Genomic DNA, 14073 nt, shown 5'->3' on the forward strand with positions numbered 1-14073 from the left:
AGTAGAGACGGGGTTTCACCGTGTTCGCCAGGATGGTCTCGATCTCCTGACCTCGTGATCCGCCCGTCTCGGCCTCCCAAAGTGCTGGGATTAAAGGCTTGAGCCACCGCGCCCGGCCGTGCATCTAGGTTTTAAATCATGTGAACAGACCTCCCTTTCCCCCTCCCCCATCTCTTGACTCTACTGTTACCTGTGTTAGTTTCATTCTGAAGCAGGCTTCCACCATGAAATAGAAGAGGTGGCAACTGGTGACATCATGAGATGATGTATAATCTGAGCAACCCTAACCAATAACTTATTTTCCTTAGTAGTTCCAGCAAAAATCCAGAGAGGACTATCCTTGGCCAGGCTTTACCCCATGTCCACTTTTGGAGCCAAGAAAGACAGTTCCTTCTCCAAGGGGAACCCAGGGTGTTGATACTAGAAGATGGAAATGGATACAGTAAGATGCTGCCACAGTGAGATGCCTCACCCAGATCTCCCTCTGTCACCCCAGCCAAGCACATGGGATAGAAAGTAGCAGGCGGCCTCTGGCCCTTCAGTGGAAGAGGGCCATCCAGTCCTTTCCAGTTAACATCTAGACCAAACACAAAACATCCTTCTCTCATCCAGAAGACATAGGAACCCTTCCTTCAGGGATAATTTTTTTTAACAGTGAAATCTTAAAAGTAACTTTCACTAAAGCCTCCAGTGTTTACTGAAGACTGTCAAAATCATCCTCCATCACTAGATCTTCTCCACCAGTCATATTCCCTGAGCAGTGGGGTGGCTTGAAGGTATAAACCAGAGAGGCCCAAGGGAGGGGTAGTTAGCAGACTTCTGGTCTTTTTCTAGTTTGTGCTCATCTGTTCCAAGGACCACAGGTATGTTTTCTTCTGTGTAGTCATTCACTGTTGTTCTAATGTGATTTGTTTCCCACATTTGAAAATAGGGGGATTTTACTTTAAAATCCAGACATCTAGCTCCTCTTTAGCAGGGGAAAAAAAAAACAACTAAGATGTAACAATACTGGACCCACATTCCTTCATGGTAACAGTTGATAAGAGGTGGATAGTGACTTCTCCCTTTAAACCGGATGTGGACTTTCCAACTCACCATAGTCCCAGTTGGCCTGCTTTGTTCAAAGCCTGGCCTTGTAAGCATCATGTTTGAGACCCCATTATGTCCCAAAGCTTTGCTTCTATCATTTGGCCTGGGGGGAAAAGCTGGATTAATGTTTAGTTAGCACCTTATTGGGTGGATGGAGGTGGGGGATCAGTGCTGTTGCTTAGGAAAAGTAACAACCCAGTAAAAGAATTTATGGGAAAGAGTGTGCACAACTTTGGTCTGTTTGTGGATTTGGTCGTTTTTTTGCTGTAAATGCTGTTGGCATATCAAACCTCCCGTCACAAATGTTCCCTCTGAAATAGTAACATGTCCTTCTATCTTACGAGTTGCCACCCAGTGAAGGAATCCCTCCCACTCCCAAGGGATGTTCATCCAGCCTCCGCTTGACCACTTCCAGCAGCCAGGGAGCTTATTACCTCCTCACATGGCAGCCAGTTCCATTCTTGGACAGATGCGTTATTTTAAAATTCTTCCTTATGTTGAGGCAGCTGCTGCCTCCTTGGGACTGAAAGCCACAAAACGCTGGAGCTGAGAAGGAAAACCGATTTTTTTTAGGCGCATGAGCTACCACTCATCCACCCTGCATCCAGGGCAAACATTGATAATTAATCACAGCACTCTTTCTCACTGAGTCAGGAAGTATGCTGCCTTAAAATTGTTTTTCATTAAATTCTTTTTAAAAAATTACAAAAGCAATATGTATTCACTTGCAGCTAGTGAAATAGTACAAAGTTATATAAAGATAGTGTTAATAATCCCCGTTTCTCCAAGATAGTGTTAGTAGCTGAGGGTGTATTCTTCTATACATTTATACATATACAGACATAGATATTCATATATAAGATATATAAAGGGTTTTGTATGTGGCTTCTTTTAATTTAAAATATGGCATTATATTGTACATATTACTGTGTAACTTGTGGACACCCCTCCAAGTAATTACAGATCAAAGATTGTATATAGCTTTGGTTTTTGTTTCCTTTTCTTCTTTTTGAGATGGAGTCTCGCTCTGTCATCCAGGCTGGAGTGCAATGGCATAATCTCGACTCACTGCAGCCTCCACCTCCCGGGTTCAAGTGTTTCTCCTGCCTCAGCTTCCCAAGTAGCTGGGACTACAGGCGCCCGCCACCACACCCGGCTAATTTTTGTATTTTTAGCAGAGATGGAATTTCGCCACCTTGGCCAGGCTGGTCTCGAACTCCTGACCTCAAGTGATCTGCCTGCCTCAGCCTCCCAAAGTGCTAGAATTACAGGAGTGAGCCACTGCGCCTGGCCAGATTAGGCATGTTTTTTTTTGTTTTTTGTTTTTTGTTTTTTTGTTTTTTTTTTTTTGAGGCGGAGTCTTGCTCTGTCACCCGGGCTGGAGTGCGGTGGCCGGATCTCAGCTCACTGCAAGCTCCGCCTCCCGGGTTTACGCCATTCTCCTGCCTCAGCCTCCCAAGTAGCTGGGACTACAGGCGCCCGCCACCTCGCCCGGCTAGTTTTTTGTATTTTTAGTAGAGACAGGGTTTCACCGTGTTAGCCAGGATGGTCTCGATCTCCTAACCTCGTGATCCGCCCGTCTCGGCCTCCCAAAGTGCCGGGATTACAGGCTTGAGCCACCGCACCCGGCCTAGGCATGTTTTTAATAGATGTGTTATATCATACAATGTGAGATCTGCCCCAATTTATTAATCATTCCCCGTTAATGGATATTCCCATTCATTTCTTCAGGATTCTTCTCATCGCAGTGCTCCAGGCAGCCAACTACCAATCGATTGGAGTTAGCCTGTGAGGTAAAACCTATTTGTCATGTCTCACCCAGTCCAGCTCCTTATCATACATTCTAGAGAAGAGAACAGACTAGCTCCATGATCAAAGTGAATCGGTGGCTTGGGGCAGGACTAGAACTGAATTTTCTTGACTTTCAACATTTCCCGTATCCCATGTTGTCACTCCCTTAGAGTCATCTACCCTGCTTTTCTCCTCTAGAGTAAAAGAACAAATACAATTTCTCTTCTGTGTGCTATCTCTTCAGATATCCAAAGTCAGTTATGCCATTCCCCTTAAGTCTTCTCTTCCCTAGAGGAAATCTCCTCAGTGCCTTCATTTTTTTTTTTCTTAAAACAAGGTTTTCAAATTCCTTTACCATCCTATGAGCTGTTCCTTCTATCTTCTTTCCCCCTAGGGCTGTAAAAATCCCAAGTGTGGCTTCCACATTCACCTTCTATAGCTATTTATTTATTCAGTAAATATGTATTGAGCACCTTCTGCATGCCAGGCACTGGCTGACTGTATGGCTTGCATTTTGGTCAGTAGAGAGAAACATAAATAAGATGATACCTGAGAGTGCCAAATTATATAGGAATGAAATAGTGTTAATATAATTGGAGGAGAAACTCCTGAGATTGGATGGTCAGGGAAGCTGTCTTTGAAGAAATGGTAGTGAGCTGAGACCTGAATGACAAGTAGGAGTCAGCCTCTAGGGGAAGACAGTTCCACTGAATAAGAAATAATTTGGTACAAGGTGAGGTTGGAGTGGCCACAGGAGTCCTATAGGGCTCTGTAGGCCAAGATAAGAAGTTTGGAATTTGTTTAGATTTTTTTTTCTTTTTTTCTGAGACAGAGTTTTGCCCTGTCACCCAGGTTGGAGTGCAGTGGCATGATCTTGGCTGACTGCAACATCCACCTCTCAGCTTCAAGTGATTCTCATGCCTCAGCACCCCAAGTCACTGGGATTACAGGTGTGCACTAGCACGCCTGGCTAATTTTTATATTTTTAGTAGAGATGGGGTTTTGCCACTTCGGCCAATCTGGTCTTGAACTCCTGACCTCAAGTGATCCACCCGCCTTAGCCTCCCAAAGTGCTGGGATTACAGGCAAGAGCCACCACTCCTGACCTTGTTTAGATTTCATTTAAGTGCAATGGGAAGTCATTGGAGAATTTTAGGCCAGGGAGGTGACATCTGATTTCCCTTTTAAAAAAAAAATTGCTGGATGCTTGTTTAACTTGGAGCAAGGTTTCATTTTCCCTCATACCTTTCTTGCTTCTTACATCCAAAGGGATTGGCAACCAGGCCAGTTCCATCTGTTTAGGGGCCCCACAGGGGATCTGTGAGGCAAGTCACAGCTGTTGCCTAATGCACCCCACAGCCCTCCTCAGCAAGCGCAGGGAAGTTCAGAGAGATTTGAATAGCTCCCTTAGACCTGAGCCCAGTAGGTTCAATGGGTCTTTGTATGAAGTTCTCAGTCCAGGGAACCTTAGTCCTTTGGCGGCCAGAGAGGGATGGAGCTGAATGTGGTTTGAGGATAGCACCAAGGGCACTGGTTGCAAAAGAGACAGATGGAAGAAATGTTGAGTGGAGATACGGAGCTCGAGACACTTAGAAAAAGGCTTTGGAGTGGTGTCCAGAAACCAGCCAACTGAAAAATAGAGCTGTTGTTTGCCCAGTTGAAATAACTTTTCTGTAGTTCCTGCCTAAGAGGGAGATTTGGACACTTTGCAGCTTGTGAGTTTTTGACTCTTGATCTGTCCACTTCCCCTTAGGTTGGCATTTTCTTGGCTTCCAAGAGGAGCCTGAGACAAGCTGGCATCTCTGGAAGGCAGGGGGACTGCCCAACCAGAGAGTTTAGGTTTGGAGCAGCCTTCAGGTGAATTAAGGGGACAGGGAGCGATTCACCTCAGAATAGAGATGAGTAAAATCTGATAAATCAGAGCTATACCTTTTCCAGAGTCAGGGAGCTGTATTAGAGGGGGTGAGATTCCCTCAGCCTGTTGGTGATCTTTGAAAAGCCCTTTGTCCATGCCCACACCTGATAGATACCCAGCCAGTTACTGATTAGATGACTGGCTGCATACCTGAGATCTCCACCAGGGTCACTACCCCACCATCCATCCTCTGCCAGCATTGCGGGACTAGCTTGAAGTAATTTAAAGAGCCCTTGGAGTCCTATCAGTAGGTTAGCAGACACACTGTCTAGCTCTCAGAGAAGGTAGCCAGAAACCAGCAAGGTCAGAGATGTGCTGTGCTTAGTCATGTCACCTTGGGCCAGATCGCCGTCAATTCATATCTTTTCTCATAATTTGCAGCCTTCTATTTCCCACTTCTGAAAAATCTTTCCAGTGTATTTTCCGTATTAAATCCACTTCCTTTGACACTATGACAGCCAGGTGTGGGGGCCGACATCTCCTTGGTCTCTGGGATAAGCATCTGAGTCCCAGTCACGCCTTTTCTCTGGATCTGGAGATTTGGGTGAAAGTTGCTTTAATATCTGGTGTTGGCTTCATCTTTCTTCCAGGAGCTCAGCAGAGCAAGTACCCTGAAAGAGAAAGGCATGAGGCCTTCATGCCCCCTCAACCCACACTCACCAGGCAAGTTTCAGCCCCTTCTTTCTGTTTGACCCCTTTGCTTCCTTTTTCAGGAGACTGGAGAGGCGTGGCTGGACCAAGACCTCCCCCCATGTGAGCAGGCTTCCTCCTCCCCTAACAATCGTTACCACCACGCCCAGAAACGTCCTTAAGCCCTGGCCCTCAGGGGAAAGGTAACAGGAGGCCAGAGCCGGGACCATGTGACGGCGCTGGCCCTCGCCACCGCCGTCCCCCCACCCTGGCCCCAGGCCTGGCACCATGATGTTCCGAGACCAGGTGGGCATCCTCGCTGGCTGGTTCAAGGGCTGGAATGAGTGTGAGCAGACAGTGGCCCTGCTGTCACTTCTGAAACGGGTCACCCGTACCCAGGCCCGCTTCCTGCAGCTCTGCCTGGAGCACTCACTGGCGGACTGCAATGACATCCACCTGCTGGAGTCGGAGGCCAACAGTGCTGGTGAGTCTCCACCCTTAGAGATGGGAGCACAGCAGGAGGGAGACCTGGAATAGATGCCACATGGCTAAGGAGGTCAACTCAACAATGGGGCTAAAAAATGTGGGTTCTGGGCTTGGTGGGTGGGGAGTTCCTTATGTCCTAAGTTGTCATCATGGGTCTTCTGGGACTGTGTTGCCATAAATCCTCAGGCATGGCATGGTAGACTTATGGGAGAAGGCAGTGCAAACTGGAAACTCCCCATAACAGGAAGATCATGTAGAGTGGCTTATGTGGGCTGCTGAAAGGGACAGACTAAATTAGTCATTATGAAAGGGATATAGAAGGTGAGCAGTAATTTATTTCTTAAGCTTCAGGATATCAGGACTAGGAGGGAATTTGAGAACTCTTCCAAAATTCATGTCATCCTATACTATTCTTTACCCTCAAAGTTAGGTTGGACTTAAAGCATAAGCAGCTTCCAGTTCCAGAGAGTTTTGAATTTAGATACAGTTCATCCTGTCAGTTCCCTAAGTACTTATTAGAGAGGCACTCTGTGTCCTGTGAGATTGGCATTGGGATGGGTGAGCCAGGCTTCTCTAAGACCTGTCTCTTAGGCCCCAGTTGTAGACAGGAGTCAGGCTAGAATCAGGGGCTACTGCTGAAGCTGTTCTGGCTGTCTGGGCCTCCACAGGACTGGATGGAGAACTGTTGATCCCAGTGCCGGATGGGAGAGTTGGAGGCCAGAGAAGAGGGAGGGTAGTGGATACCTGAAAGCTAGCTGGGAAGGGAATCAAGGGGCTCCATGCAGTTTGTCCAAATTAGTCACCCTAACTCTTTGCACGTTCTTCAGAATAATAGTTCATATTGAGCCCTTACAACAAGCCAAGTACTGTCTTTACTTGTATATTAACTTTAAAAGCAGTGTTCTTGGCCAGGTGCCGTGGCTTATGCCTGTAATCCCAGCACTTTAGGAGGCCGAGGCTGGCAAATCACCTGAGGTCAGGAGTTCGAGACCAGCCTGGCTAATGTGGCAAAACTCCATCTCTATTAAAAGTACACAAATTAGCTGGGTGTGGTAGCAAGCGCCTGTAATCCCAGCTACTCGGGAGGCTGAAGTGAGAGAATCGCTTGAACCCCGGAGGTGGAGGTTTCAGTGAGCCAAGATCATGCCTTATACTCCAGCCTGGGCTATGAGAGCAAAACTTTGTCTCAAAAAAAACAAAAGCAGTGTTCTTGTGTGGCTCTCAAGTCAGACTAAGTTTAAATCCCAGTTCTGTTACTTGCCATATAACCAAGTAATTTAACCTCTATGTGCCTCAGTTTCCTGCGCGCCACCACACTTGGCTAATTTTTGTGTTTTTAGTAGAGACGGGGTTTCACCATGTTGGTGAGGCTGGTCTCGAACTCCTGACCTCGTGATCTGCCCACGTCAGCCTCCCAAAGTGCTGGGATTACAGGCGTGAGCCACCGCACCCAGCCAGTTTCCTTATCTTAAATTCAAGATGATGTCCTGAGAAGTATGTAACCTCAGTAAAAAGAAAAGGAAAGAAAAAATCAAGATGATAATTATATCTGCTTTCTAGGGTAGTTGTGAGGATTCAATGAATTAACACATGTGGCCGGGCGCGATGCCTCACGCCTGTAATCCCAGCACTTTGGGAGGCCGAGGCGGGTGGATCATGAGGTCAGGAGATCGAGACCATCCTGGCTGACACAGTGAAAACCCGTTTCTACTAAAAATTAGCTGGGCGTGGTGGCAGGCGCCTGTAGTCCCAGCTACTCCAGAGGCTGAGGCAGGAGAATGGCATGAACCCGGGAGGTGGAGCTTGCAGTGAGCCGAGATCGTGCCACTGCACTCTAGCCTGGGCAACAGAGCCAGACTCCGTCTCAAAAAAAAAAGTGTAGCTTCCTACATGCCTGACATGTAGTAAACACTTAATAACTACCAGTTGTTATTTTTAATGTGAATGACTGATTTAGTCCTCACAGCAACCCCATGAGGTAGGTCCTGTCATTAGCCCCATTTTACAGTGAGGAAACAAGCATGGGCTGCTAGGATTGGGATTTGGGGAGCCACACAGCTGCCTGACCTCCCTCATCTCCCCAGGCCCACCTGCCTTAGCATCAGTCACCCTTATTTTACTGAGTTTTTATGTGGAAGTCACAGAAGCAGCATGATCGTAGCGGGAGACGGTCACTCAGGCCAGGTGTCACATCAGCTTAGTTCCTAGTCTGGCAGTAAGTTCTTAGTCCTAGACAAAGAGCAATAAGAACCCAGCTCAGCTGCAGCAGGCTCAGAGCTCAGCCATTTCTTACCCCTGCCACACTCTCTCCACCACTCTAATACTAAAAGCAGGAGTTATGTTTGTGGTATAACTCTGCCTTCAGAGTTGGGGCTCCTGTGGGGCAGGGCAGTGTTTTACACAGCTTTGTCACACATCCCCACTGCCTCTTCCTGAGCAGGCAGTTGGATTCCCACTGGGTGCCACTCTTGGCTTTGTATCAGAATCACCAGTAGTACTTGGTAATTTGAGTATTTTTAGTTTTTGCTTTTGTTTTCAGAACTTGTAGTAAAATCAGATAGTACAAAATGTAGGCCGGGCGCGGTGGCTCAAGCCTGTAATCCCAGCACTTTGGGAGGCCGAGACGGGTGGATCACGAGGTCAGGAGATCGAGACCATCCTGGCTAACATGGTGAAACCCCGTCTCTACTAAAATAAATACAAAAAACTAGCCGGGCACGGGGGCGCCTGTAGTCCCAGCTACTCGGGAGGCTGAGGCAGGAGAATGGCGTGAACCTGGGAGGCGGAGCTTGCAGTGAGCTGAGATCCGGCCACTGCACTCCAGCCTGGGCGGCAGAGCAAGACTCCGACTCAAAAAAAAAAAAAAAAAAAAAAAGTGAAAGTGAGGTTTTTCTTCCAGACTTCACGTTCTCATTTCCTTACGTTTTATGAGATAAATTCCCTGCATTATGAATGCATACATATTCCCCTTCCAACTTTGTCATTGTTTTGTCTTAGTACATATGGCCAAACATGCATATTAGCCAGTTTGGTTTTTTTCACTTACCAATTGATTTGAAGATCATTCCATATTCGGCACATACGTCTGTATCTTCTTGTTAAGTATTTATTTACACCTCACAGCAACTCTGTAGGGTGGGCCCTGTTACTCCCCCATTTTACAGAGGAGACTGAGGTCTAGAGATATTCAGTGACTTGCCGTGGGTCACACAATTGGTAAGACGTAGAATTCAAATTTGACTTCAGAATTCTTTAGAGGTCTTGACCAATAGACTCCTCCACATGGTACATGTGGTCTTCCTCTTACAAACAGTGATGTAATAAGTACCCTTGAAACTTCTCTAGGATGAACTCTTCAGATTCTGCAGAACTGCTAGTTTAGAGGTATATGTGATTAAAATATTTTTTCTCACTACATTGTGCTTGAAAGACATGCTGCATTTTATACAAATAACCTGAGGACCATTCCCAGATGGTTTGCAATGGGATATTGGTGGTAATGCCTAGCCAGGGTTGAGAAGTGCTGTGAAATGAATTGAATGATGAATGAATATATGAATCAAGGTTTTCATCCATAGCCCCATGTGAGATGGTGAGAATATAACAAGCTGGTACTTAAATAGGTGGAGAGGAAAGGAAAACTTAGAATGAGGGAGGGCCATGGTGTGTTCCAGAGTCAGCAGGAAGCCTGCCAGGACTGGAGCAAAGCATGAGTTGAAAGAGAAGTGATCACAGAGGTAAATTCTGGTAGAGTCTTGAATGCCTGCTTTCTAATAGACCTAAGGGCTCTAAGACTAAGAAGGCAGGTGCCTCCTGTCTCACTCCTACCCTCAAGTAGAACCCCACCTGCCTTATTTGTAAAGGAAGGTGCTACTTTTTGGGCCTGGAGACCTGCCTCTAAGAAGGAGCTGTTCATACTCTTGTTTCTCCTCTGCTTATTATGGCCTTCCCATTCCCTGGTGTTTCTCAAACTTGCATCATCATCAGAATCACTGGGGACAGGTGACTGTTAAAATCCAGATTTCTGCCCCCTGTAGACCTACTAAAGCAGAATCCTGAAGGGATGGGCCTGGGAATGAGTACCCAGGTTCTTCTGCTCACCGGGTAGTATGAGAGGTGATGCCCTGCTGGATGATTCATTTGTTGTGAGACATGAGACACCCAAGAGTTGTAGATCCAGCTCTCCACTAACACCTCTTGTGACCTGGGTCAATCCTGCCTGACCCTCTTGGGCCTCAGGATCCCTATTTGGACAGTGAGGGGGTTGTTCTGTTACTTTCCAGGTACTTCTTGGGCTCTGAAATAATGTGTCAAAGAAGACAGAGCCTTGGGAGAGGTCCAGCACATTCTTCTAGGGCAAGAGTTCTTAATATTTAGCAGGATGGACCACTCAGAAAATCTTCCCCTCCTCCCCACTGTCCCCAAAAAGATGCATACCTATTCCACAAACCAAATCTTCAGTTTAGTTGGTTGACTAGTCCCCAGTTAAGAGTTGCCGGGCGTGGTGGCTCACGCCTATAATCCCAACCCTTTGGGAGGCCGAGGCATGCGGATCACGAGGTCAGGAGATCGAGACCATCCTGGCTAACACGGTGAAACCCCATCTCTACTAAAAATACAAAAAAATTGGTCGGGCATGGTGGCGGGCACCTGTAGTTCCAGCTACTCGGGAGGCTGAGGCAGGAGAATGATGTGAACCCGGGAGGTAGAGCTTGCAGTGAGCCGAGATCGTGCCACTGCACTCTAGCTGGCACCCGTCTCGGCCTCCCAAAGTGCTGGGATTACAGGCTTGAGCCACCACGCCCAGCCTCCAAGCCCTTCTTTAGCTTGGTCCCTTCAAACCCGGAGAGCTGACCAGTGAGGCAGATTCCCTGCTTTTTTCTGGATTGTATCTCCATGTCCCACAAAACCAACCTTACTACTTCCTCCAGTTCTCCAGGAAGATCTTGGGTGTGGGTCAGAGCTGCCCAGTTGCCTGCTTCCTGCTCAGATAGGTCAGGTAGCACAGAGTTCAGCTAGGAGAGTATGTCCCTAGCTTTGTGTTAGAATCCCCCAGGGCCTTTCTAAAAATAGTGTGAAGCACAGGTCCTATCCCTGGAGATTTAAAGCTCCCTGGTTGACTCTTCTGTGCACCCAGTGGAGAACCACTTGTCTTGATGCTGATGCTGATTCTGAGTAGGCCCAGGAAGGTGGTGAGGATACTGTTGTGTGACCTACTGGAAGTGGGGAGTCGGGGCTTATAGCTGTGGAAAGCCTGACCTAGGTCATTGCTTCCTCTCAGGCAGCTGGGAAGGTATAGGGAAGTCCTCCAGCCCAGGCAGCCAGCATCAGTTTCATGGAAGTAGGACCTGAGGCAACACCTAGAAACAGAAAAGCATTATTCAAAGGGTCTCTGGAACAGGGAATAAGAGGTCCCGGGTTGCCCCTTGTTATAATCGCTGTTAGTTCTCCAAGTGCCGTCTTCCCTGCCTCTTTGGAGCTAGAACAATAACCCTGGCCCTCTCCTTTCCCCTATTGCTGACTTGGACCAGAAGGCTGTTCCTGTGGACAGGAGGGAGGAGACTGGGTTCAGGGGAGCTGAATTCCACTTCCCTCCATTGTCCTGTAACTTCCTGGGAGACATTTCCTAGATTTTCTTCCTACCTCCTATCCTCTGAGTCAGTCCCCATATCTAGCAGGTTTAAACTCCTCCCTCTCTGGCTCATTCAGTCTGGGTGGGGAAACTGAGGTCAGGAGGGGGCAATGGCAAGTGAGTCACCAGAGCTCAGCCCTGGCCTCCACCCTCCACTTTCAGGCTCTGCTTGACAGTTCATCAAACAAAAATGTGAGCCTCCTCGTCCTCCCCCGTGTTGTGTGAGCTGGGGTGAGGCAGAGAGGGTCATGTGTAGAGCTAAACCCTAGCCCCTCTGACTGGTGCCTGAGGCTACTACAATTGTTGCACCAGGCCAGTACAGAAAAATGGGTTTGCTCTTAGGGCAGTCTCATTTGGGGCCTGTAATTTGCCAGGACCCAGGGTCATGACCTGCTTAGCTCAAGTCACCTGGCCAGCTCTGCCCTGCTGCCACTATAGCCAAGGAGGACATTTATACCCACAGTCTTCCTCGATCTCTCCATATTTGCAGAGTCCAGGTTTGCAGCTTGGTGAGAAGCAGCTGTTGGTGTCATAGCATTCCCCAGCCTCTTCCCCCATCCGCCCACCTCCAGAATTTCATCATTGCTTGTTGTACATCTAGCTCCAAGGAACCAGAGATGTGTCTGTTTTTGGTAAATAACTGTGTGAAATTCCCCACCCCTGTTGGGAATCTTAAGGGGAAGGCCCAGATGTGCTCTTGTTGTACATGAACTGTTCCCACCAGCCCTGAAACAGCATGGGCTTTAGATTCAACCAGGAGCAACAACGATAATAGTTAAAATGTACTTGAGGACTTACCACATGCCAGGCACTTTGCATGATTGTCTCATTGACTCTTTACAGCAACCCTGTAAGTTAGAGGCTCTACAGTCCCCATTGCACAGAAGAGGAGACCAAGGATCAGAGAGGTTAAAGGACTGGCCCACAATTATGCTGAGTTAGGTCGTAGAGGCAGAGCTAGATTTTGAACCCAGCAAGTTTGCCTGTTGAACTTGTGCTCTTACTTAGATGTACTTTGCTAGGACCTGAGACAGAGTACACCACTACCTTCCAGGGGACCATCTGGGTTCGATTGTGCAGGTATTCGTTGGGCCTCTGCTGTGCCTGTACTCTGGGCCAGACTTTTTCTGATCTGGGCAAGAAACTAGAAGTTCCATCCCCACCCATTATTTGTGGCCCCAGCTGGGCTCACCCCACGGGGTCTGAGGCTGCACAAATTCCTTGGACCAGTTCCAGTACTCACTGATGCTTCTCAGTCATAGGAGGCCCGCCCTCCCCACCACCACCACACAGACACATGAACACACATTTCCCCAGAGTCAGCCTCCATTTGTCCAAAACCACTCTCCCCTTTCTCGGCAGCAGAACAAGGTCCTGCATTGAGCTCAACCCTTGGGGCTGTTCTGTCATGTCCCCTGGCAGTACCAGAGAAGAAGCTGTGTCCCTTAACCCTGGAGTCCTGGCAGTACTCTGGAGTGGGGAAAGGACTAGACAAGGCTTCTCTCTGTCCCAGATGCCTCTGGCTACGCTGCAAGGCCTAAACAACAGCGATTGAGAATGTCAGGGTAGGGCTGGAGGGGCAGGCTGACTCGACTCTGCTGGAGAAGAGAGGAAAACACCCATCATTGAGCCACAGACTGAATACTTACTGTGGGTGTGCTCTGTCAGATGCTTTACATGCATCATCTCCCTACATCTTCTCAGCAGCTTTATAATCCTTACTTTACAGAGGAGGAAGCATATTGCCCAGGCAACTATGTGTGTGTGTTTTTGACTGGGATGCATATCCTTGACTTATTTTTATTTTTATTTATTTTCATTCTTGACTTTCTGTCCCTAATGGGAATCACCGTCTTTCTTCTTTCTCATCAAGAACTGAAAACTGTAGGACTAAGTTATCAAACAGGGGTACCCCAGAGTTCTTACTGTTTGATCCAGTACCAGGTGGAGTTGGCAGGGCAAGAATGACAAAAGTTCTGTGACTTCAGGAAGGCCTATTCTGCCTTGGAAAATGATCTTTAGATGTGGAGACGGCCTGAAGGACAGTTGCATTATCTTGGCAGCCGGTTCAAGTGAAGACAGACAAGGGAATGAGGTTTCCTAGCTTTGAGTGGCAGATGCTGAAGGGGATCTGGAAAGCCAGGGAAGAAGAGAGACTTGGAATTGGAGAGATAAAAGGTTGTGGGTAAAAAGTTCATCCCTGGCTGGGCACGGTGGCTCACGCCTTGCGGTTTGGGAGGCCGAGTCGAGTGGATCACAAGGTCAGGAGATCGAGACCATCCTGGCTAACACAGTGAAACCCCATCTCTACTAAAAATACAAAAGAAAAAAAAAAAGAAAGCCAGGCATAGTGGCGGGAGCCTGTAGTGCCAGCTACTCGGGAGGCTGAGGCAGGAGAATGGCGTGAACCCGGGAGGCGGAGCTTGCACTGAGCTGAGATCGCGCCACTGCACTCCAGCCTGGGCGACAGAGCGAGCCTCTGTCTCAAAAAAAAAAGTTCCTCCCTGCTGGGCACCATGGCTCACACCTG

At 47.9% G+C, this 14073-nt stretch overlaps 1 protein-coding gene across 1 annotated transcript in view; it reads left to right on the plus strand.

Moving 5' to 3' along the window:
• Window positions 1–14073, plus strand: part of SAMD4B (sterile alpha motif domain containing 4B) — a 37798-nt gene that overhangs the window by 4010 nt on the left and 19715 nt on the right. Inside the window, exons 2-4 of the mRNA XM_011952428.1 lie at window positions 309–863; window positions 2821–2882; window positions 5509–5909. Of these exons, the coding sequence (XP_011807818.1) occupies window positions 5714–5909 (196 nt within the window). The 5' untranslated portion in view covers window positions 309–863; window positions 2821–2882; window positions 5509–5713. The remainder of the gene's footprint in view (window positions 1–308; window positions 864–2820; window positions 2883–5508; window positions 5910–14073) is intronic.

Source organism: Colobus angolensis, unplaced genomic scaffold (assembly GCF_000951035.1).
Source record: "Colobus angolensis palliatus isolate OR3802 unplaced genomic scaffold, Cang.pa_1.0 Scaffold34, whole genome shotgun sequence".
NCBI classification, from domain to species: domain Eukaryota; kingdom Metazoa; phylum Chordata; class Mammalia; order Primates; family Cercopithecidae; genus Colobus; species Colobus angolensis.